Source organism: Astatotilapia calliptera, chromosome 8, assembly GCF_964374335.1.
Source record: "Astatotilapia calliptera chromosome 8, fAstCal68.1, whole genome shotgun sequence".
Classification (NCBI taxonomy): Eukaryota; Metazoa; Chordata; class Actinopteri; order Cichliformes; family Cichlidae; genus Astatotilapia; species Astatotilapia calliptera.
The window spans coordinates 13,261,108-13,282,443 of NC_137429.1; the positions used below are offsets into that span (position 1 = coordinate 13,261,108).

The 21,336-nt window shown below is 42.6% G+C and overlaps 3 protein-coding genes and 1 non-coding gene across 4 annotated transcripts; 2 read left to right on the plus strand and 2 right to left on the minus strand.

The window, feature by feature from the left end:
* Window positions 1-355: 355 nt before the first annotated feature.
* klhl11 (kelch-like family member 11) lies at window positions 356-5,773 on the plus strand. The gene is made up of 2 exons (XM_026178677.2): window positions 356-1,035; window positions 3,112-5,773. Exons 1-2 carry the CDS (start codon window positions 476-478, stop codon window positions 4,694-4,696), a joined length of 2,145 nt encoding a protein of 714 aa, XP_026034462.1. The 5' UTR covers window positions 356-475; the 3' UTR covers window positions 4,697-5,773.
* On the minus strand, window positions 2,189-2,271 carry trnal-cag (transfer RNA leucine (anticodon CAG)). The gene has a single exon. It is a non-coding gene; the product is annotated as a tRNA-Leu (tRNA).
* Window positions 5,774-7,016: 1,243 nt separating the features above from the next.
* LOC113028430 (7-methylguanosine phosphate-specific 5'-nucleotidase-like) lies at window positions 7,017-15,673 on the plus strand. Its single transcript, XM_026178686.2, has 10 exons — window positions 7,017-7,229; window positions 8,633-8,707; window positions 8,943-9,041; window positions 9,610-9,679; window positions 9,796-9,842; window positions 9,949-10,034; window positions 10,184-10,273; window positions 10,660-10,822; window positions 13,375-13,575; window positions 13,661-15,673. Exons 1-10 carry the CDS (start codon window positions 7,227-7,229, stop codon window positions 13,778-13,780), a joined length of 954 nt encoding a protein of 317 aa, XP_026034471.1. The 5' UTR covers window positions 7,017-7,226; the 3' UTR covers window positions 13,781-15,673.
* fkbp10b (FKBP prolyl isomerase 10b) lies at window positions 15,370-20,969 on the minus strand. Its single transcript, XM_026178684.2, has 10 exons — window positions 20,773-20,969; window positions 20,374-20,519; window positions 18,987-19,176; window positions 18,606-18,751; window positions 18,057-18,246; window positions 17,774-17,919; window positions 17,286-17,475; window positions 17,036-17,178; window positions 16,770-16,933; window positions 15,370-15,839 (listed from the first exon to the last, which is right to left on the minus strand). Exons 1-10 carry the CDS (start codon window positions 20,967-20,969, stop codon window positions 15,645-15,647), a joined length of 1,707 nt encoding a protein of 568 aa, XP_026034469.1. The 3' UTR covers window positions 15,370-15,644.
* Between the last annotated feature and the right edge of the window lie 367 nt (window positions 20,970-21,336).

Here is a 21,336-nt window from a genome sequence, read left to right on the forward strand (position 1 = left end):
AATGTTTTTTCCACCATCTCGTTAACTATAAAAACCTGGTTTTGTTGTTACTCAAGCTGAAACACAGTTTTATTATTTTATCATCCATGTATAGCCTAACTCAGGCATGAATTCTTATTACCAGTTTAAAGCGTTATACAGTTATGACCCTGATGTTACCTCATCACAAGATGCCAAAGTGCACATCACCGGCAGACGGATAACGGGCAACACGCATGCGCGCAACAGCCTTAAACAAAGGTAAACTTATCTTGAAAAAATAAAAAGAAATAAAGACCCTTCAATACGTTATAACGCCACATCAATTAAATACGTCACACATTGCACGGTTTGCGTCAGAGATGTGGATGTGTTAGCTTGAATCTGAGGACCTCTCCCTGACAGCCAGCTAAAAATCACCGCACCTTTGGAATATTCCTGAAGACGGAAGTGAGCGCTCCTGTTTTCTCACCAAGCCTCTGAACGCAGCGCATGCATGTCAGTCTCCGAATGCTTGTTTACATGTGTTGGGTACACCTGTGAGTTATTCCCGAAGATAGTTCGGAGCTGTCATTTGCCTCTGAGTATCACCCCGTGCGGTATGGCAGCAGCAGCGGAGGATACGGAGGAGCGTGGCCGCAGCAACAGCACCAGCGGCGGGGCGGTGCAAGGAGCGCTAACAGGTGACGGCGAACCTGAGGAGGCCGAGGAGTTCACCTGTTCGGCCTACTGCTCGGAGCTCTCCCGGCGGCAGAACGAGCAGAGGAAAGCCGGGCTGTTCTGCGACGTGACTCTGGTGTTCAGCTCGGGAGCCGTGCCCGGGGTCCAGACGGTATCCGCGCACCGCTCGGTTTTATCCGCGGCGTCGCAGTACTTCATGCTGCTGCTGTCCGGACAGTTTTCAGAGTCCCGATCCGGGCGAGTGGAGCTAAAGGAGTGGAGCTCGGGCACGAGACCCGACACAGACACTGTGGAAAGTGTCGTACAGTTCATGTACACGGGAGAAGTCAGGGTGACCACTGCCAATGTGCATGAAGTGTTGGAACTTGCAGACAGGTGATTTATTCATTTATTTTTAAATTATTCCGCAGGTGAATCAGATTGTGGATTTCACTTTGCTTATATGCGGAAGTATGTAAGTCACACCAGGTGGCGTGACTTTGTATGCTGTCATTACAAGAATTAGTTAGCAGGGTCATATTAAAAACTGACGTCCAGTGAGGGGGCAAACAACGACCCAGTTCTCATCAACAGAGGAGTATCTAATAGGCTCCACAAACTGCGACCCTGAATTAGAAAAGCGGAAGAAAATAGATTAATGGATGGATGGATTGATTGATTTGAAATTTTCCCTAAAAAATAAAACAAAAAACAAAACAAGGATCAAACTGATATATTTAAATTTGTTTTGTACAACCAATAAGCGGATATATACAGCAGTTTGTTATAATAGAGGGTCAAGAAAATTAGTAACAATCATTCTCGTGAAGCTGGATGTGAGTTTTGGCATTTTGCTCAGTAATAGATGACAAATTAAATTCTGTTTCATTAAGAGGAAAAGCAAGAAACCAGCTTATCTCTTTATAGTAGATGTGGTCCACACAAGCATCTCTTGCACTGTTTTTTGGCCTTCGGGTGTGGTGGACATATTATTACTGTTATTATCAGGGTTAAGTGTTTAGAAGTTGCATGGTTGACAACTCCTATGTCGATGGACTTGTAAGGGTGTGGCAGCTTGCGTGGTTACATCTTTGCTATTATTATTTACTCTTCATTAGAGCTATTATATCCACAAAAAATGTAAATGTAACAATTTTTAACCTTCAGATTACAAAAATCATCATTGTAAAAGAACTATTGGCTTAATTTTGTTATCTGCTTCAGTTTCAAGGTCCTGATGTGGTTTATGGTGGCTCCTTGGCGCTGTGTTATAGCTTACCAGACAGCTGAATAGAACAGTGTATCGTGGTATTGATTTTATCCTGGGAGTCTGTCTCAGCGAGGCTGTTTGAACAGGTTGTCATATTGCTATCTAACAAAAAATAATTTAAGATACATTCACAGAACTCCACAGGCATGAAGCTTGAGTTTAAAGTTGCAGGTGTGGTTTGATCCAATAGTGCTGAGTAATTAGACCACACCTTTCTATTCAAAGTGCTTCCATCACAAGTCAGGACTTAAACTATTATCTTTGATTGTTACACTTGCTTGTCAGGAGTGGGATTTGAACCCACGCCTCCAGAGGAGACTGCGACCTGAACGTAGCGCCTTAGACCACTCAGCCATCCTGACACTTAAGAGTTATTCTCGTTCAACCCGCAGATTTTATTGCCTGTGCAAATTTTTATACTGTCATAAAATGCTTTACATAGAGAGTCAGTATTTTTTAATTAATTCAATGAAATTCATCCATCCATTCGCTACCGCTTATCCTTTTTAGGGTCGCGGGGGGTGCTGGAGCCAATCCCAGCTGTCATAGGGCGAGAGGCGGGGTACACCATGGACAGGTCGCCAGTCTGTCGCAGGGCTGACACACAAGGACAGACAACCATTCATACTCACAGTCACACCTAGTGGCAATTTGGATTATCCAATTAACCTATCCCCACAAACTGCATGTCTTTGGACATGCAGCACGGTGGCACGGTGGTTAGCACTGTTGCCGCACAGCAAGAAGGTCCTGAGTTCAATTCCACCATCAGGCCGGGGTCTTTCTGTGTGGAGTTTGCATGTTCTCCCCGTGTCTGCGTGGGTTCCCTCCGGGTACTCCGGCTTCCTCCCACCGTCAATGAAATTCAATTCACTTTTATTTATACACCAAATCATAACAACAATCGCCTCGAGGCACTTTGTATTGTAAAGTAAAGAGCCTAAAATAATACAGAGAAAACCACAACAATCAAAGGATCCTCTTTAAGTAAGCACTTGGTGACAGTGGGAAAGAAAAATTCCCTTTTATAGCAGGAAGAACGGGAACGGGCAGCTATCTGCCACGACCGGTTGGGAGGTGGTGGGAGGAAGACGGGATAAAAGACACATTGTGGAAGAGAGCCAGAGATTAATAATAAGTTAATGTGGCAAGGAAATATAACATTTTTCGTATGCTGTAACTTTGATATCTCACTCTGTCAGGTTTCTGCTGGGGCAGCTGAAGACCTTCTGCGGAGAGTTCCTGATGAGGAAGTTGAGCATGTCCAACTGCGTAGCCGTGCACAGCCTTGCACACATGTACACGCTGAACCAGCTCGCTCAGAGAGCCGCCGAGACGATCAGGAGAAACTTTCACAAAGTCATTCACAACGAGGAATTCTTCACACTGCCCTTTCACTTGGTGCGGGACTGGCTGTGTGATGCAGAAATCACCGTGGAGTCTGAGCAGGAGTTGTTTGAGGCAATCGTGAAATGGGTCCACCACAACCCAGAGGAGCGAGAGAAGCATTTTGAGGACCTGTTCAAACTTTTAAGGCTGCCACAGATCGCTCCTACTTACCTGACGCGTGTCGTGAGGAAGGAGCCCTTAGTGGCAAACAGCGTGGCTTGTCTGGAGCTGGTGTCCAGTGCGCTCGAGGTCCACGCTGTTCGTTATGAGAGCCCCAAGAAGGCTGATTCAGATCTCGGTGACTCCTACGAGGCGACGATCCAGCCTCGATATGGTCAGAACATGGATGTGATCATGGTAGTGGGTGGTGTTTCGGAAGGAGGAGATTATTTGAGCGAATGTGTGGGCTACTTTGTTGCTGAGGATCGCTGGGTCAGTTTGCCACACATCCACAACCACCTCGATGGACATGCTATTGCTGTCACCGAGAATCACCTTTATGTGGCGGGCTCAATGGAGCCCAGCTTCGCCAAGATGGTGGAGCGCTACAATCCTAACCTTAACTGCTGGGAGTCGGTCAGCAGCCTGACCACACGCAAGCATTCGTTTGGCCTCACGTGCATCAAAGACACACTCTACATCATCGGCGGCCATGGCAACTTCAGTCCAGGTTTCAAGGATGTCTCCATTTATGAACCTGAGCAGGACATGTGGCTCAATCTGGAGCCAGCGCCAAAGATCCTGCGAGATGTAAAAACAGTGAGCGTGGAGGATCGCTATGTGTACGTAATGGCCAGGACCCCCGTAGATATAGACAGCGATGATGGGCTGAGCACGGTGACCACCTGCTACGATACAGAAAGCCGCAAGTGGCAGGAAGTGGACTCGTTACCGCTTATTGATACCTATTGTAGTTTTCAAATGGCTGTTGCATCCAGCAACTTCTATCACACAGCTTCCTGTTGCCCCAAGAACTACACGGTAACACATGAGGCCGCCCAGCAGAAAATAAGCAGAAACATCTCAGAGGACATCCTCGACAGCCTCCCGTCAGAGGTCCTCAGCCTGGAGGGCGCAGCCATTTGCTACCTGGGTGAAGACATCTTCATCATTGGCGGGTGGAGGAACAGCAACCACGTAGAAAAGCAGTACCGCAAGGAGGCCTACCGCTACTGCGCCAAGAGGAAGCGCTGGATGCTGCTGCCGCCCTTGCCCCAGCCACGCTGCCGTGCGGCGGCCTGCCACGTTCGCATCCCGTACCAGTACCTCTATGGCTCCCAGCGTTACCCCGTCCCCCACAACCTGGCTCGCCAGCGAGACCGCATGCAACAGATGCAGCAGCTCCATCGGCGCACCCTCAGCCTGCGGAGGCAAATGCAGTCTCAGATTGAATGTTAAGAATCAGATATTCTGCTTTAAGTCATTAGCACTTCATCTGCTGATAAATGCCTTGCTGTCATCTCAAGACTTTGTTTCAGTTATTTTCTTTTATTTTACCTTAATTGAGGTGAAATGTTTGCGCCATTTTTTCTTGAAGCGGGTTTGCAGTGAAGGAAGCAATGAGTCTAATCATTTTTGGCCTCATGCCTTACTTTCTATCGTGCCAGCAAATAAGACTGCTGTTGGTTTTGTTTGCGAAACAAATCACAGCTCAGCTTTTTAAACCGCGGCCTTTGTTAGCATCTTAGATAAAGGATGTCAATGTTTCCTGTGTGTGCAAAACAAAAACAACAAAACTGTCATGAGAAAACTTTGTGTCAGGAAGCATACTTGGCAAAGTAAACGATGTCTATTTATTGTGATGTATGTTAGAAGGAAATCATGAATTACAAAAACTAATTCAATAGCTAACTTAGAAAAGAAGTATCAGCTGCTTTAACTGTTTGCTTTCCTTTCCGTTGTTGTCATTGAGGGGTTTTTTTGCACAGTATGCATTGGAATAGTGATGATCGTATACTCTGTGCCTAAACAGACAATCACAATTTCGTAGCAAGGACTGAATGTTGACAAAAAGCACACGCTGTGCGACAGCTTGACTTTGGATGTGTGTGTGTGATTTATTTTAAGCTGGTCAAAAAAACAAAACTCTATTTCATATATACGATTTCTGGAAAGATGGACTAAATACCACAATGATAATCCAAGTATCGGATTTTGTGTTTAAATACGACGCTTTCCCATTTCACATCGCAAGGACAACCGCTAACAGATCCAGCCACTGACAGCAGTAACTTTGTGAAAATGTTTGGTTTGTGGGTTTTAATGGATTTGTTTGGTGTTTGCTCTGCATTTACGCTTCTGGCAGAATCTGTTTAGTGTTTTTGTCTCGGTGAATGAAAGCACATATGAACATTGCACTGTGGAAAGATTTTTAAATGTGCTTAATACACTAAACCAGCAAGACGATGTGTTATTTTTGTGAATGGTTATCATTTCCCCACTGTGCCAATAAAAATAAGACCTGTTCCTTAGTGACACCATTGATTTATTGTTCTTACTGCATTAAAGGACCTTGAATGTTAGCTTTACTTCTGAAGAGCGTTCCTTTGAGTTTAGTGACCCCCTCAAACATACCATGCTGGGTGTAGTGAATAAAGAGAAACTCATTCAGTATTTTTGAAGCTGTGTTTAGATTTTTGTACCAGTTTGGTCAATTTTAGATCAAATGTAATAATAATGGATTGCATTTATATAGCGCTTTTCGAGAACCTCAAAGTGCTGCACAATTCCATTATTCATTCACTCTCACAGTCACACACTGGTGGAGGCAAGCTACAGTTGTAGCCACAGCTGCCCTGGGGCAGACTGACAGAAGCGAGGCTGCTATATCGCACCACCGGCCCCTCTGGCCATCACCAGTAGGCGGTGGGTGAAGTGTCTTGCCCAAGGACACAACGACCGAGACTGTCCAAGCTGGGGCTCAAACCGGCAACCTTCCGATTACAAGACAAACTGCCAACTCTTGAGCCACGATCGCCCTGTGTGACATGTGACACATTTAGCTGTCGTGTACTCTTGTGTAAAATGTCTAAAAACAGCACACTTTTATTCTGAAGATCTCCAAATGTTCTAAATATGGAAGAGTGCTCAAATACTTGTCATGTACTTTCAAGTCTTTTTTTCTTATAAGTGAACTATATTTACACTTCAGGAACTCTTAATATCCAGTCCCTGCGATCAAAGTACTTTGATTGTAGAATTTTGCACCTTTTTAAAATGTAAAGCAAAAGTCTTGAGGCACCCCTCATTTCTTTATATTTTGCTTCTCAGGTCCTTCAGAAGAAATTTTCTCTGGCCGCTGGCTGATTTTTTTAATTTATATTTATTTTTTTACTCTTCTTCCGTCCAGCTCTCGAACCTGACCATTTCCAGAGGAATGGTATTTATGATCTATGAATCTGTGATCTATGAAAAACGTTCCTAAGTCAGTGGATGAAAAATTATGTGTCTGCACATAGCAGATAACTTGGCAAACAACAGATGTCTGCTTAAAGAAATTACAGAAAAGCTTGACTAAGACAGCAGATGGTTCAATAAATAAATCGCTAATATGTTTCCCATTTTCCTAGCAAAATATAAAGATTTTTTCTTCTATCGTCACAGTATCTCTACCATTAATAACTTGGCCTCGATATTCGTCTAGTGAAATTCTAGTACTGTGACAGCTCCCTCAGTATATCCTCACCATCAAGTAGGAACAAATGCATGTCGGAACCATGGTTAGTGTGGCGTAGACGCGGGGGAGCTCTATGTCTGTGACAAGCAGAAATGTAAACAATTGAAAGCAGCAGCGGAGTATAAACTGCATATAATTTGATTTTGAAATATTTTCACATAGATATTCAGACGTTTTTAACACAATGTGCTCTTAACGGTCCCTCTGAATAGTCGATAAAACGTCGCTGACGCCTGAGCTCTCCGTGAGAAGATGGTAAGTTGTAACTGTCAGCGGTTACGTAATCGCGTCGGTAGTCGCTGAATCGGCTGTTAAAGTTTAACCGGTTGTGTTATGATAACCTGTTTTTGCTGGCAGCATAAAAGAAGTCTATTCATTCAGATGCAGCTCATATTTGTACGGCATTGTCAGCAGGCTGGTTATGAGCTGTAACCACAGTCTGAAGTGCAGTTTGGAAACCAATATTTAGGCCCAATTTATGCTTTTATTTTGAAAGAAAATAGGTACATAAGGTGTATGAGCTGCTTGAAAGGAAAACAGGAGTTTTATCGACTACTAAAACTGAGGGCTGCTCGGTTAAATCAGCTTGCAGCCACTGTTCGCTTGTTATGAATAAGCCCGAATGACAACTTTCCAATACAATGTTTAGTAAATAGCGCTATGATGGTGGGAAGCATGACTAAGAACAAAGGGGTGTTTCCACCTCACATTTCCTCCTCCATCATCTCGGTTTTGTCTAAAGGTAGTATGGTCCAAAGTTTAAACTGCTGTGAAATTTTCGCTTCACATATCAAACACTTTGCCTTGGACTGACTTTCAGCATATTTGTTTGTTTGTTTGTTTGTTTGTTTGTTTGTTTGTTTGTTTAAATCTGAGGGCATGCTTAATTCACATCAAGTATAAAATATCGAAAGGGGTACCATGTGGTCAAAACAACTTAACCTTGCAAGGCTACTCCCATGGAACAAATGACCTGTTTCATTACTCTTAATTGTCTGAGATATATACACCGTCCACTGTGCTCAACTTGGGGTGATACCATGCATGGATGGTCAGGACCTTCTGGGTCATGATTTCACTGGCTTCTACTCTCCTCCTTTGGCCAGCTTATTATCCTAGCAGCATACCTGATGACCCTCTGCAGGTACTTAGTGGTTGCAGCTTTCGTCTGTGGGATCCCCAGATACTTGTAACTCTTCGTTATCATACTACTACACCTCTCCGAACAACACTTTGTATATCCTGGTGGAGTGAAGCGATCCTATTGGCTTGAAGTTGTTGTATCTTATATACTATCTATGAAGTTGGGCCTAAAAAAAAACTTTTGAAAATTGTAGAGTTTTCTCTCATCAGTGGGTGATGATATCTGTCATCCTGGCTCCCCCTTGCCATAGCATGTGTGTTTTACCTCTTCAATATCTTTCATATTTATCTCTCTCACTCATGTCTGTGGTGTCTTACTGGATGCAGACATCCCCAGGCAGGAATCAAACTTGCAACTCCCACTCCAAAGACGTATAGTCTTACCACTACGCTGGGTACACTATAAACTGATTGACTTCTCCAGAAATTAAACACTTTATCTTATCCAAAACCATAAACAAAGTAACTCACTAGGTGTTTTAGGTAAAAGTAACCTCTTATGGCTCTGCTTGCAGATATATCACGTTCCCTGGATCTATACGCCAGTGCGGACCGTTCTGGCAATTTGGCACCAGCTGACGAAAACTGAGGTGAGGAAGCTCCTCTGAAAATTACCATGTGATGGCTGAAATTATACGGAGCAAAATAAATAGTTTTCTTTCTTTTGTTTGTTTTTTATCATAAATAACCTCCTGTGTGTGGGTGTTGGCTTTTCACTGAACTAAAGAGTAATGCCTCAGTGTAGAAATGGGTCCGCATTGCAAAATAAAAGAAGCTTAATTTATAGTGAGTGTAAATTGTAAGTCCAGAATCTTTTCTGTTCAGATCCCGGAGCTGGCCAAGTGCTCGGTGCTGATGAGGGAACGCAGCAGAGTGGAGGAAACGATCCACTGCATGCAGCGAGCAGGTGCAGGAAACCTGCAGGTAAGTGCGCTGAGTGCAGGTTATACACACAAACACTCGTTTGTAAATGCTCATTTGAAGAGTTTTGATTTCTTATGTGAAGATTGCAAACTCACTACAAGAGTCTTACAGGATCGAAAAGCCTTCACTGCTAAAATCATAGACTTTTGCACTATGCTGTAGGTGTTCTTGACTTAGTGAGATGTTATGAAGTTTTTCTTAAAAAGTGAACGTACCAGATTGTAGACCTCTAAAGTTTTTGCGATTCCACTCATAGGTTTATTTTGGTTCAACACTTGGAATCAACTTGAGATCCTTTAATAATAAGGGAACAGGTCTCACCTGACCATGAAGCTGCTTACCTGCCAATTGTCCAATTACTGAAAATGGGGAATTATGTCTAAGAATGGCTGTAAATCCTAAACACTTAATGTAATACCTAAAAGCTGAAGGTCTGCACTTCAATCACATCTTAATTGTTTGATTTTAAAATCCTGTATGATGGTGTACAGAGGTAGAATTACAGTGATTCCCTAAAAGCACATGGAGCTACTGTAACTGTGCATTTATGTGTCTGCTGTTTTCACAGGTAATCTCAGACTTTGACATGACACTGACCAGATTCGCTCACAACAGCAAGAGAGTTCCCACCACTCACAGTGAGCACAAAGACACTGAAAGTGTTCCCATGATGTATTCCAGTATGTATATACAAATTACTGGATGGATAATGCAAGTTTTACCTGTGTGGTTTTTGTTTGTGTCTTCTTTTTAGACATCTTGGATAACAGGCTGCTGATTAATGAAGACTGCACTAAAAAGGTAAGAGCTTTACAAACACATGGGTTAATGTGTTAACTTTAACTATGTTTGTTGCCATGTGGATTGGATATAATATTAATGAGTGTTCTGTTGTTGTTCTGTGTAGATGAGGGAGCTGTTAAACACTTATTATCCCATAGAGATCGATGCTAGCCGGAGTGCTGGGGAGAAACTTCCTCTCATGGTTGAGTGGTAAGAAATAAATGTGTCAGATATTAACTCATTTGATTCCAGTGCCTCCTCAGAGCATACTGAATAATATACAGTGAATTGTAATTTATATACACACTGATGTATGTTGTTAAATGGTTGATATCTTGTATTTATTCTGCTCTCTAAAGGTGGACAAAAGTCCACGAGCTGCTGATTCAGCAGAAGATCAGAAAAGACATGCTGGCCCGGGCTGTGAAGGAATCCAGTGCCATGCTCAGGTACGCACAGCTCAAATTACACAGAACTGATTTATACAGAGAAGAATGTGTTTACAGTTACAGCTCTGTTTACAGTTATGAAGCTTTTTGTCATTTAAAATATTCTTCGAGGCAGGTGATGTCTATACAAATCAATTTATTACACTGTCACAACAAAGCTAATACATTACAGCTGCTCTGCAATGAAAACATTCATTTAGAGGCGAAAATACTTATTAAAAATGAGGTGGGAACCAGTAACATCAGCTGTGTTTGGGTTTCAGATACTTTCAAAAGCAATGTTTAACACTGTAAAGATTATATGAAACATTTCTATTTAACCTCTGTGGTGTTTCTTCATGTTTCATGGTCTAATTTAGTCATGTTTGGTGTGTTTCTGTCTTAAGGGAAGGGTACAAAGTATTTTTTGACCATCTGGCTGAGCACCAGGTCCCTCTGCTGATCCTCTCCGCCGGGGTCGGTGATGTCTTGGAGGAGGTGATTCGACAGAACCACGTCTTCCATCCAAATGTCCACATCATCTCCAACTACATGGACTTTGACCACACTGTGAGTTTAACCACACTCAGCCTCACACACGTGTCATGTGATGGACATGACTGTATACATTTGTAATTTTACGTCATATAATTACTAATATATTACATACATATTAGTGCACAAGTCCATGTTTTTTTGTTTTGTTTTTAAACACAAAACATGATTCGCGGCTAACTGAGAAGAACAAACTTGTCTTTATATTTAACAAAAGCTTTTCACGCACATTGTTTTCCTTTTAACTTCTCTAATAAACATTAATCATCATGCATTAATAGGCATGCAGGAAATATAAGATTTATTATTAATATTTTCTTAAATCTATGCTCTTATAATTGCTTATTTTTGCACGTTAGCTGACTTCTGTCACATCTTGTAAAGTCTCATCATCAGTTTGTCAGTCGTCTGTGAAACACCTTGAACTGCATGTAGTTTGATTGACTGGTTCAGTACAATGGATGTAAAAGCTTGGATCACAAGCTTAAAAAAAAGAATCATTTTGCCAGGTTTAAAAGCTTTAAGCTTCTAGCCAAACCAGTCAGTTTAGACGAACCAGCATCGCACGAGGAATTACTGGCAAGTAAGTTTGCAGTTGGATACGTTTGAGAGGTGTGACAATACACACCTGGTTAGTTGAACCACCTGCCACGTAGTTTTTTGAAAGGAATTTTCAGTTTTTGTTTTGTTTTTTGTACAAATTTTCCTTACAAAGAAAGAAACTGTTACAGCTTTTTAGAAAGGATCCTTTCTGTGTTTCTTACTTTTTACTGAAAAACGTGTCATATTTCTCAACTGTTACGTGTAGTCAGTACATTCATGTTCAAGTTTCGCTCTGCTTTTTGCTAAATGCTTGCTGAAGTTGGATCCAGCCAGTGCTGTGCAATTAAGCAAACTACAGTTGTACAATAATTTACAATAATTCAAATTCAAATTCAAATTTTATTTGTCACACACACACAACCATACACAGTATGACATGGGGGTGAAATGCTTGTAGCTGTACAATGCCCGACCATTAAATGACAGAAGAAAAGTTTTACAATATTTACAATTTACTACAAAAATTTACAAATTAACTTAGGAATTTACAGTAAAGAATGTGCAAATAGCAGAAGAGATTATAAAGATAAGGATTATAAATTATAGGAATTATAGGATTATAGGAAATGTGTGGTGGTGCGTGTGGTGACGTGTGTGAGAGTCCAGTCTTATAGTGACGTGTTTGGGAGAGTCCAGTCCTACACCTGGTTCAGGGCCCGAATAGCCTGGGGGAAGAAGCTCCTCCTCATTCTCTCTGTTTTGGCCTTAAGGGAGCGGAAGCGCTTCCCAGACCTCAACAGTGAGAAGAGTCCATTGTTGGGATGGGAGAGGTCCATCATAATCTTCCTAGCTTTGGACTTGCACCGCTTGGTGTAGATGGACAGCAGGTCAGGGAGCTCTGATTGAATGATGCGTTCTGCCGAGCGCACCACCCTTTGCAGATCTCGTCTGTCCTGCTTGGTGCTGTTCCCAAACCAGGTGCAGATGTTTGACGTCAGGACGCTCTCGATGGTGCAGGAGTAGAAGTTCTTGAGCACCTTCAGTGGCAGATGGAAGTCTCTAAGTCTTCTGAGGAAGAAGAGACGCTGACGGGCTTTCTTAACCAGGGTGTTGATGTGACAGGACCATGACAGGTCCTGAGTGATGTGGACACCCAGGTATCGGAAACTGTCCACTCTCTCCACTGGCGTGCCACTGATGATGAGGGGTTTGTAATTCCTCGCCTGCTTTGTAGTGAAGTCCACGATCAGCTCCTTAGTCTTGCTGATGTTTAGGAGGAGGTTATTCTCCTGGCACCAGGTCTCCAGGTTCCTAATCTCCTCCAGGTAGGCCGTCTCGATGTTGTCGGAGATCAGGCCCACAACAGCAGTGTCGTCAGCAAACTTGACAATGGAGGTGGTGTCGGATGTGGCTACACAGTCATAAGTGTACAGTGAGTACAGCAGGGGGCTTAAAACACAGCCCTGAGGCACTCCAGTGCTGAGTGAGATGGAGGGGGAGACTTGTTTTCCTACCCTCACTGATTGGGGTCTGTCTGTGAGGAAGTTGAGGATCCACTGACACAGTGATGAGCTGAGTCCTAGATCCGTCAACTTGGTAAAAAGCTTAGAGGGAATTATTGTGTTGAATGCTGAACTGTAGTCCACGAACAGCATCCTAACATAATTCCCTCTGCCAGTGTCCAGGTGACTCAGGGGTGTGTGGAGCAGGTGAGATATGGCATCGTCTGTGGAACGATTAGTCCGGTAAGCAAACTGAAGTGAGTCGATGGTGGGAGGAAGTGAAGAAGAAGAAGTGTCTTGAATTCTCTTGTTTTGCATTTTTAGCACATTTCATACCTTTATAAAAGTCCAAATTCACACTTGCAAGGTGGTCGTCTATCTTGCTGGTCAAGTTATTCATTTCCCAGCCTTCCTCTGTAACTGTTGTCATGAGCTGTCATGCATCTTTGTTGTATTGGTCTTTTGAATAGATGTGTGATAGCTTACTTACCTTATTGTAACGCAGCATTTCTTGCTATTAAGGGGGTGCTGCAAGCCTTTAAAGGTCAACTGATTCACACCTTTAACAAGCGAGAAGGCGCTCTGTCACATGCAGCCGGCCTCAGAGAGCTGCGGGGTCGACCCAACGTGCTGCTGCTAGGAGACTCACTGGGAGATCTGACCATGGCCGACGGGGTCTCTGAGCCCCAGAACGTCCTCACCGTTGGCTTCCTCAACGACCAGGTCAGACCGGTGTAGTGCTGTCCTGGGATTTGTTACTTCGACACGGATCAGTTTTAAAAGCTCACTTGTCTGTTTGGTGTTTCAGGTGGAGGAGAGGAAGGAGTCTTACATCAACTCTTTCGACATCGTCCTGGTGAAGGACGAGACGATGGACGTTCCAAACGCCATCCTCAGGTACATTACCTCGTCGAGAGACAACAAGTAAGACGCACAAAAGGATCCGGACTGAAAAATGCACGGATTACCTCATTTACTGCATTCACCCTGTCGCATGCTGGACAATCTCACAGCCTCACTGACCTCATGACTGAATATTTGAACATCAAATCACTCTCTGGACCCGTGTTCACTGTAACGCGGTGCAGATGTTTAAAAACGTACCGTTCTGGTTTCACAGGCACGGGCTGGGCTCCGATTCAAACTGTTTTCTAGTGTTGCATCTAACTGGCCACGTGTTACCTCAGCTTAACTCACCGAGCTGCCAGAACATTAAAACCACAGACAGGTGAAGTTGATAACACAGGACTCCGCATTCTCAGAGCAGGACTATGCACTCCACTAAACACTCCACTCAAGAACCAAGCCTACAAACACCCAAGATCCCAATCCACTGAGGTGCTAACTCCATAACCCACAGGATCCAAACGATCCGCTTTATCAGCACATCCTGTTTTTATTTGCAGGCTGCCCTGCGGGTAAAAACAACAACAAAAAGAAAAATCAGTCTGAACCATTAGCCTGCCAGCCCATTTTACAAGTGTTCTTTAAATGACTAACTTTGTAACCATTTGTGCTAGAGACAAAATTCAGACTGTGCCAGAAAGACGAGAAGACAGATTACACTGGGATATTTGGTCTGAACACAGACAGCACTTCACATTACCGCAATTCCTCAGTCATGTTGGGATACAGAAAATTGGGATATAGAAAATTCAAATGATTCCTGAAAGATAAGAATTTTTTTTTTTTTAAATTTTACATCTAAAGTTACAAAATAAGTCCAGGCAGCCTGTTTTTCAATCCTAATAATTACCCTGTGATTTATTTGTTTTTTTAGGAAGAAGCTGTGTTTTATGTGTACTGCGTGTTACCTTTGTGTACGCTGTGAGTACTTGAAGTTCAAGTCTAAACATACTGTGCACATGAGTTTCTTCATAGCATGCCGCTATGACAGTGCAGCGAACAGCCTTTTACCTCTGTGTTTTAAACGTTTTGGGTCTGTGACAGTGGACACAGACACATTAATCCTGCTATGCTATGGCAGTACTTCACAGCGGGTTGTTGCTGTATGTTAAATGCAGTAAGCTTGTTGAGCTTTCTCAAACATATCGTGCTCAAAGATAAGAAGATGTACATGGACTAGCAAGCGTTTATATTTAAATGTACTGTATATTCTTTTTCTTAAATCCAAAGACAAAAAGGATTTCCTCTTGATTTTCTATGCTTATTAACTATCATAAAGCAATAATAAGACCCTGTAAGTCTAATAATAACAACAAATGCAGTTTTATGTTGTGAATCAGTCCTGCTGTAGCATTTCTTTCTATTAGGTGTCTAATAACTCCTTTATTAATATATATTTTTAAATTGTTAACAATAGTTTGCAAGAAATTGAAACTAAATCGGTGCATTTTAGTCTTAACACGTATGCTGGTGCTTTTCAAACAACGTTTTTACTGTTTTCTTGTCTGTTTCAAAGATTCCCATTAAGGTTACATCTATTATCTGGTGCAGAAAGCAGAGATGCGAGATCACAGTGAGGAAAGAAACAACAGATTGTAAGAAAAAAGGAAATGGTTTTTCTACAAACATTTTAATGAATGTGGTGTTCAGGGACAAATAAAGGTGCTTGTTTGTTTACAGCAATCAAACAGACATTTGTAACACACACAAAAAATGATAGTGAAAAAGATCTTCTGCGCTTTGTCATTTCAAAACTTGAAACCACTAAACCATGACTCCGTGTGGGGGGAAAAGTCTCTTGTTGCCTGTTTGTTGGTTGTTGCGTTTTTTTTTTGTACTGTGTTGGAGGTTTATCCCTGAGAGAGAACCAAACACTTTTGTCCTTATCACAACTCCTCGTGCCTTGCCTGTTCCCGCTCTTTGTCCTCATCCACTTTAAGTTTTAGCTCGTTGGCTGTGATCACGCCGTCTTTATTTCGGTCCTGGTTTTGGAACATGTCGGTGACGACCTGCTCCATGGTCAGCCCGGGCTTTATGCGACCTTTGCCCTCTGCCACCTGCAGCTTGATGAACTCCGCAAACTAAAGTTACAGAGATCGAGAACCATCAGTCACAAATTAGTCAGTGATCACCGTTCACTCGCCTGTTCTAACGCCAAAGAAAAACCCTTGTTTCACTATGTGAAAACAATATCGAACATGAATAATAATTATTTAAAATTACAATTTTTAAAAAAAATCAGCGTTGTTCTTAGTCTCACCTCCAGATGGCAGTAAAGTAAGTTGGGTACGTTTCCGTGAGTCGTCGTTTATCGTTAAGAAAAATCACGATTTCACAAGAAAAAAAAAAATCTTACAAAGTACAAGAATCAGTATTTTGATACATAAAACATTAACAGTAACTAATTGTATAGTGTGGGAAACAAATGCAGGCTTATACAGCCTAGTAAGTGCAGGCTAAACTGGCTTGCTTGCATCTTGCCATATACAGAGGTGTGCCAGTCCGTGCAGTCGGGGGCGGAAAAAAGTTATTAGGTTTAGGAAATTGCTTTTTCACTAGGATCAGGTAGATGTGGACATTTTCCCCCTTAAGAAATAAGTTCAACTTTTAAAAACGGCATTTTCTATTTACTTGCAGCGTCTTTGTCTAATGCTAAAATTTGTTTGATAGATCTCAAATATGTTAGTGTGAGAACTATGCAAAAGACTAAGAAATCAATAAGAGGGTCGAATACTTTTTCACAACACTGTAGTTTGCGTAAAGAAAATTCAGTAAATACTTCATAAATCATATCGTGTTCAGTGAGCCTGCAGACTAAAAAAAACAGAACAGAGTTGACAAGCATGAATTAAACTAATGTTAAATAATAATGTGATTATAAAGGAGGAACTCAGACATGATGTCAGTAGACATATTTTAAAAAATCCAACGGTTACTTGGACTACTGATGTTGCTTTTCCTCACTGCCTTTTTTTAAATCCTACTATGTGAAATGACAGTTGTCTACGTACCTCCTCCTGTGGCACCTCTGCATTCTTGTTTATGTCCAAGGCTTCAAACAGGTCTGTAGGAGTGTCCTCCAGCCACACAAACAGGTAACCAGGCGGCACGCCCTTCTCAAAGCTCAGCAGCTCTATGTCAAAGACCAACACGGCGCTGCTCGGCACACCAGCAGCTGGCAGAAAGTTAAAAACACAACTGTCAACATCTGTAAGATGGCAACTTTTACTGGTGCTATGGCCATAAACAAGCATCAGTCATACAGCAGAAATCTCACCTCCCCTTTCCCCATGGCCAAGGTGAGGTGGCACCGTTATCACCCTCCTCTCTCCCACACACATGCCCTGCAGGCCCTGATCCAGCCCGTCGATCACTTTGTCTGAGCCCAGGACGACGTCCTGAAGGCTGCCATAGTTGTGTCTGAGTACAAGGCCAGTTAGGAGACAAAACAAAAAGATGACTTATGCTGATCTAAAATTTGAATCGCTGTTAAAAGAGATGAGGATGTGCGTATTTGTGTGACCCACGAGGAAAAGAGCAGCGTCCCGTCCATGAGGGAGCAGTTGTAGTGGTAGCGGACGAGGTCGTTCACTTCTGTGGTCTCGTTACACACTTCGGGTCTGTGGATGACCTGGACAGCCACAGTGTCGTTGGGGTTGTGGAAGTCGATGACGTGGATGTCAAAGACGAGCACAGCAGAAGGAGGGATCACATCACCTGGTGAGACCATAGAGAGGTTTCATTTAATGAAAAACGCACATCAACTATGACCGTCCATGAGCCAATGATGTGATTTGTTATTGGTGTCTAGTTTTTGTGTCGTACTATAATCTATACATAAGCCAGGATAGGATTTATTAGGTATTATGTAGTAGCTTAACACTGCCATTTTACATTTTTATTATGCACTGCATTGACACCCTTAAGACATAATAAGATTTCTGGCAGTTTGAGTTGGTTTTATTTTCTGGAGGAGAGAACTTCCCTGACGCTTGGAAACTTTACACTGACTCACCTGCTCCGTTCTCTCCATAAGCCAGATGTGGAGGAATAGTGATCTTCCTCTTCTCCCCAATGCAGAGTCCCAGCAGGCCCTGATCCATCCCCATTATTACGTACCCCATCCCAATGTAGGTGTTGTAAGTGCTGTTCCTCTGGTAGCTGGGGACAATAAAAAGGCCAAAAATGAAAGTTTATGTTTAAACCTTAAGCTGTATTGGCAGTGATGCGACAGCAGTATTATTTCACATATAAAATGAAAATTAAGCTGCAGCCAAATCAGCAGAGCATGAGCTGACCTGGTATCAAAGGTGACTCCATTCAGGAAGGTGCCGTTATAGTGGTACCGAATGTAATCTCCGACCACGGACCTGCGAGTGCATGACTCCGGCACCACCTGGTTCTCAACAGTGATGTTATCCTTCGGGTTGTGGATGTCCACCAGCAGGACGTCGAACACCAGAGTCGCCTGAGGGGGAATCTCGTTACCTGGCAGACAGAAAAGTGGAGAATTTTGGATGTCACATCTACTAGTTGCAACATGCAAGTGGTTGGATATAAAGAAGAGTTTCATTTTTATTCATCTTTGATTTATTCAAAACTGCAAAGAATAAAAAGGTTTGTGATACACCACAAAAAACGTTTAACTTCTGGTTTCACAGAGTATTTTGCAGCATCCTTAAGCATCAAAATCACGTTGCCTACCTCGGCTTTAATGTTATCGTCTCAATTATTTGACTTATTCTGTTTGTAAAAATGATTTCCCTTCACAAATACATTGATCAGCCACAATCGGTCCCTTCTTGAATCAACATTTCAATCTCTTTATGAAATTCGGAGTTCCTCACCTGATCCCTTTTCTCCGTAGGCTTTGAACGGCGGGATGACGATTTTTCTGATCTCTCCCACACACATGCCCAGCAGGCCCTCATCCATGCCCTTGATCATCCAACCCTCACCTACTAGGGAGTTGTGTGTCTGTTTCCTGGTGTAGCTGCGTGGGGCTCATACAAGCGCAAAGTCAAACACACAACTTCACACAGACAACATACCTGGATGACACAGCACAGACAAATTAGAGCTGTGATTTGGATTAAAGATTTGATGACTTAGACTTAGGGATAAAATTGCCTAAAAATATTGGTCCCATTCAACTCATGCTGGTTTGAAGAAAGAGTCAATAAACATCTTATCTTCTTCAGAAAACGGTCACCAAAGTCAGAATTCACCTGGAGTCAAAGACTGTGCCGACGAGCAGAGTGCCGTTGAAATGGTAACGCACAAAGTCAGTACGCATCACGGAGCGCTTGCAGTCTTTCGGAGTGGTGATGGTTGTGGTTACAACCAGGTCGGCCGTGTTCCACAGATCGAGCAGGTGGATGTCAAACACGAGGGTGGCGTCTGGAGGAACAACGTCACCTGAAAATAAGGTTGGATGACAGTTAGGTGGAAGCTGCCGACAGATATGGGTGGAAGCAAAACAAACAAATAACTTATGGTCACTAAGGCTTTCACACTGTGCTCCAAAATCCACACAAGCATTGATTTTACATGCATTTCCGTAAGTGATACATTACAGTTGAAATGGGATGTTGGTAATTTAGTTTCCGGTATGTTAACGACTACAAATACAGAAGAATAACTCTTGTTTAGATACATTTTGAGTGCCATTAAGTTTGCATTTCAACACTTAATGATGATATTATTATTATCAAGTGTTGTATGACCCCCAAGCTGTTATTTTTGACTTTTCTAAATGTCATTTTGCTGCTACAGCAAGCCTTTGCATTTTTTATTTTATTTTATTATTTTTTAGGGCCTTTTGCAGCCGAACCACCACAGAACAGTGAAGCCACCTTAACTCTTTACCCCTTGAAAGCCTACTAGGAATAACCCTCTCCTGGCCCTAGTTCAAAATGTTAGTGAGAGTGGTCTCTGCCTATGCAACCACCCTTAAAAAAACAAAACAAATAAACACAGAAACTATATAATGGTACAATGGGTTGCCAAATAGTGTCTTTAAGGGGGGAAAGTTAGTAAGCCTGCTAAAGAAGCAACAGGCCTGTCTACAGAAACCAGAAAGCATTTCTATGCTGGACAACTGTCAGTTTGTGAAAACGTGATTACACAAGTTTGTTTGTAGATTTGAATCACATACGCATGACATCTGAAATGCAAACAGCCCACCTAGGGTAGCCAGGAAAACTATAGGCTATTTATGCACACTCTAAAACAGAAGAGCCACAAAGTAGCTGCTACGGAGCCAAGTTGAAATCCTGGATATGAGCTGTTGGTTAGAGTGGAAACTCTCTTGTGTGCTATAAAAACATTTTAAAAAGATCTAACTAAACAAGCCCAAATCATTATCATCTATGCAGTACATTGTTTTCTCTAGATTCACAGCTGCAAACTCTTTAATCATCCCACAGCCATATTGCAGTCCAAATTATTGTATGTGTCTACCCCCGTCTGCTGTGGGTTGCATTGAGTTGAGTTGAGTTGAGTTGGGGCATTTTTGCGCTGTACAAGTCTACAATGGGTATCAATAATCTATTGATAAAAACGTCCTTTGCAAATTAGTGCCTAATAATGTTCACACATGACCTCTGCACTCACCTGCCCCGGTGTTTCCATAGGCCAGCTGTGGCGGGACGGTGATTTTCCTGCGCTCATTCACACACATGCCCTGCAGACCTTTGTCCATCCCCGCAATGAGCCGACCCTCCCCGATCAGGCCGACTTTAGCTGCTCCTTTCTGATGGCTGTGAAGGAAACAAAGGAACGTCACAAGTGGGTCAAGAGAGGGCTGCCTCTGCGGAATGTGCATGTAGAGCCTCATTAACGGAATCTGCAAACTTGCTTGAACTTGTAAATCATTATCTCGGTATTTTTGACATTTCTAAATGTCATTTTGCTGCTACAGCCAGCCTTTGCATTTTGGGGATTTTTTTTAGGGCCTCTGCAGCCGACAATGAAGTAAAAACGTAAATTATAGCGTAATGTGGACCGACTCACCTCGAATCAAAAGTTTTTCCATCGATAAATGTTGCGTTATAGTGATAGCGGACGTAATCTCCGCTTTTCACTTCTCTGGCGCAGTCTTTGGGGATGAAGTATCTGTCCACGACTACATCTCCAAGCACAGGACTGGGGTTACACTCCACGAAAGAGCCGGAGATGAGAAGGAAAAGGGCAATGCAAAAGGAAAACATTGTTTGCAGAATAACTTAAAATTATTATTCAAAAAATTAAAAACATAAATCAGTTTAAGCCCTGCGTTGGAGTGCGCTCTTCACAGCGCAGAGGGGCCGGGCTGCAGATGTGGAGCTGGGCAGCGGTGTCTGAATGCTGTAAACGTGGACAACCTCCAGCTCGCTGTACAAACTTTTTTTCTTACCATGGTGGAAGGAATGTGGGAGCTGGGAGAGGCAAGCCCCTCCGTCAAACTTACCACAATAAGAAAAGAAAAGAAAAAAAACATGAACTCCTTCAAAATAAGATATAGCGGTAACTGCGTTTTACTGGGGAAACCACAAAGTAAAAAACAGTAATGATAAACATAACAGTACACAAGTCCCC